Source organism: Aspergillus fischeri, genomic scaffold, assembly GCF_000149645.3.
Source record: "Aspergillus fischeri NRRL 181 1099437635672 genomic scaffold, whole genome shotgun sequence".
Classification (NCBI taxonomy): domain Eukaryota; kingdom Fungi; phylum Ascomycota; class Eurotiomycetes; order Eurotiales; family Aspergillaceae; genus Aspergillus; species Aspergillus fischeri.
Window position 1 is genome coordinate 1 of NW_001510180.1, and position 3,415 is coordinate 3,415.

General features: G+C 57.6%; 1 protein-coding gene across 1 annotated transcript, besides 2 other annotated features; it reads left to right on the forward strand.

Annotated features, from left to right (window-relative positions):
• On the forward strand, positions 1-2,526 carry NFIA_043270 (uncharacterized protein; the record flags this gene model as incomplete). The annotated part of the gene is made up of 1 exon (XM_001267670.1): positions 1-2,526. A coding segment is annotated over one exon (2,526 nt), but the record flags the coding sequence as incomplete, so codon positions are not given.
• Positions 142-166: a microsatellite.
• Positions 906-939: a microsatellite.
• Positions 2,527-3,415: the final 889 nt, after the last annotated feature.

Genomic DNA, 3,415 nt, shown 5'->3' on the forward strand with positions numbered 1-3,415 from the left:
CCAGGCCTGCCAGTGTACCAGGGGCGCGGGTGCCCCCACTGCCCCTACATCTGCCGGGCCCTGGCCGGGCTTCAGGACCACCGTGCCCGGAAACATAAGGACCAGGATGGATACTGGGGCCAGGGTAAACTTTCAGCAGCTCGGGCCCAGGCCCGGGCCCAGGCCCGCCTGGCAGATCGTGTGGTTAGCTGCCAGCGGTTCTACCGTGCTGGGCCAGGGAGCCATTTCTTTGAGGTGACCTGCGCTGCCCAGCCAAGCCAGCAGGCCCTGCTAGCCGCCCCCCAGACCCCTGCTGAGCGCATCCGCGCTCATATAGACCAGGCCCTGCGGGAGGCGGAGGCGGCAGCTACGCTAGTAAATGGCCAGGTCCCTAGCCTAGAAGGCCACCCAACTGAGGTCTCTCCCTGGCTGGAGCTGACCCGCTGGCCAGAGTACCTACGCGGGCAGGATCTAACTGCAGTGGCCCTGCTCGGATGCCCAGCGGACCCAGTGCAGGAGCCCCTGCTTGCCCTATTCAGTGCTAGTGTCGAGCGGCTGATCTGGCAGGCCTACCAGACCATCCGGAGCGGCCAGATCAATGAATTTGACCAGGTCCAGATCAATACCTTCTTTCGCGAGCCCGGGGTCTGGAACCGGCCCATCCAGATCCACCTCCGGCCGAAGACCTATCGCCAGTACTGCCAGGTCTGGCAGCGGCTGGTCTGCTTCGCCTACCGCAGCACCAGACCCGACCAGCCCATCCAGCTGCGCCACCAGCTGAACACCACCCAGCTGGCCGCGCTGGACCAGATGGAGGAGTATGGCCAGCAGTTCCTAGCCCTGCGCGCCAAGGGGCCAGAGACCCAACTAGCATTAGAGGCATCACAAATCCCGCAGGAATCCGGGGCATCAGGGGCACCACTGCTAGCACCCCCAGCACCCCCAGCACCCCCAGCGCCCCGGGGACCAGCCGAACCCCTAGGGCCCCCAGCACTACCAGCGCCCCCATCACTATCCCCCCCAGAGGAAAAGGCACAGAACCAGCTGGACCAGGCCTGTCTCACCCTCTCTATTGCCCTCCTGGACCATACCCTGAAGGGGGATCTCTTTGAAAGCACCCTGGTGGCCTTCCTTGCAGTGCTAGGGGTGGACCCCGCACGCCAGACCTTCCGGGAGCCCTACAGCTATACCAGTTACCTCTCCGGACTGGTCAAGATGGCCCAGATGCTGGTGGCCCTGCAGGCAGTCCACCTAACTAGGGCCGGTGCGGTCAGCCACCCTGCAGATGCCCTGGATGAGATGCGCGAGCGCTTCCTGCTGTATGGGGTACGTGCCCCCTTTGGCTGGATCACACGGCTGCGCACCTACGGGAAGAAGATCCAGAATAGCACCACCAGCCTAGGCTATATCTACTGGAGTGATGATGAGCAGACCCTCAGCTATAAAGACCTGCGGCTCAGCATGCGGGGGCTACGCCAGTTCATTGCCGGCCAGGTGCAACTAGCCCAGGCAGACCTGGCACGGCTCTTCCTCCTCCATGAGGAGGAGATAAGGGAGGAGATAGTGCCCCAGCTAGCCCTACATAAGCTGCAGGATGACCCCACGAAGAACCAGCGGGGCTGGAACTTCCTGCAGGACCAGCGGACCCGGGCTGCCCTGCCTACCACAGGGGAACGGTGGCTGCTTGATCGTGTGCTAGGGACTGACTGGCTCCGGGAGGAGTTCCTGCAGCTACACCAGATTGGCCAGCAGGACCAGGTGCTCTGGCAGGCAGGGGCAGTAGACCAGTACCTACAGCAGGTAAAAGTATTCCTAGAGCGCCTGCTTCTGCTAGTCCATATGACTGGGGGGCAGCCAGCCCGGGCCACAGAGCTACTCAGCCTGCGCCATAGCAATACCCTCCATGGCCGCCACCGCAATATATTTATTGAGCACGGGCTCGTGAGCACCGTCACCACCTACCATAAGGGGTATTCTATTAATAACACCACCAAGATCATCCACCGGTATCTGCCAAAGGCCGTTAGCGAGCTAGTAGTCTACTACCTATGGCTTATCCTGCCCTTCTGCCAGGCCCTGCAGAAGCTGGTCTATGGGCAGAAGGGCCCGGCCTCTGCCTTCCTATGGCCGGTGGGGGAGGGGAGCTGGGATAGCAGCCAGCTGCGCAAGGTCCTCCAGCGCGAGGCACGGACCCATCTACAGACCAAGATGAATATCCTGTCCTACCGGCACGCAGCTATTGCCATCTCCCGCGTACACCTGAAATGTGGGGGGTTTAAGCGGGACTATGGGGCAGATGATGCAGCCTTTAATGAGCAGGCTAGCCATGGGTCCTGGATTGCAGGCACTGTATATGCGCGGGGGCTACAGGAGGCACCAGGCCATGTAGAGGCACGACGGCGCCAATACCGGGCCATTAGTCGCGAATGGCATGGGTTCCTGGGGTTTGAGACCTACCTAGGGCCCCGTAAACGGCCGGCGCAGGATGACCTTAGGGTAGGGCAGCCAAAGCAGCAGTGTATCATGGTGGAGATGGATTATGATTAGGCCCTAGGGATAGAGGGAAGTATTTATTTTAATACAGTATATATATATATATATAAAGGTCTCAATGGCATGATATTCAGCATGATAGTAGTGCCATCCTAATACCTCAAGCATTCGATAAGCCACTGCCTATATTACTATCTCATTCTATCCCACAGGGGGCGGCGACTGTACTTGACACCAAGCTAGGGTTTAGCCCAGAGCGGTTTAGCGGCCGGGGTATGGGGGTAGGGACCAACGAAACCGTCTGGGGTACAATCGTCGCGCCAGATAGAGTCGTATGCATTTCAAATTTTGGCAGGTTACTGGTTAGCTGGTTTCACATAATCTGACCAAATTTCAATTGGGAATTCGATGATTTGCAGCTGTAGTAAGGGTGTGGTTAATGTATGGAATTTTGATGTGGTTTGAGTTGCCGCCAAACAGTGAGAATCTGGAAAGCACTGCCCATGACCACCACCATGGCTCCAGGGGAGGTTGGAGGCAGTTTAAATTTAGCCAGCTCACTGATATACTAGTTCCAAGTAATCCAGCCAAATTTCAGTATCAAAATCAATGATTTGCAGACATGGTGAGGGCATATTTGACCCCCAGGAGTTGGTGTGGTTTGAGTTCCTGCGGATAGAAAAAGCAATGCCCACAAATCAAACATTCAGGGGCTGAATCCCATCATCATTCAGATAATCAGTTAAATAGTATTATATTCATCCAAATGAGCCATTAAGAATGGAACAGCAGTTATTTATTAAGCTTTCCCAGCCACCAGTCATTATCTGCCGGTCCTGCCGCCATGGGGTGTGGCTAGCTGAGGTAGAAAGCCATCTCCGGGGGAAGGCCCATCGATTACCCCAGGCCACTGCAAAGCAGATCCATCAGGACGTCCAGAGCT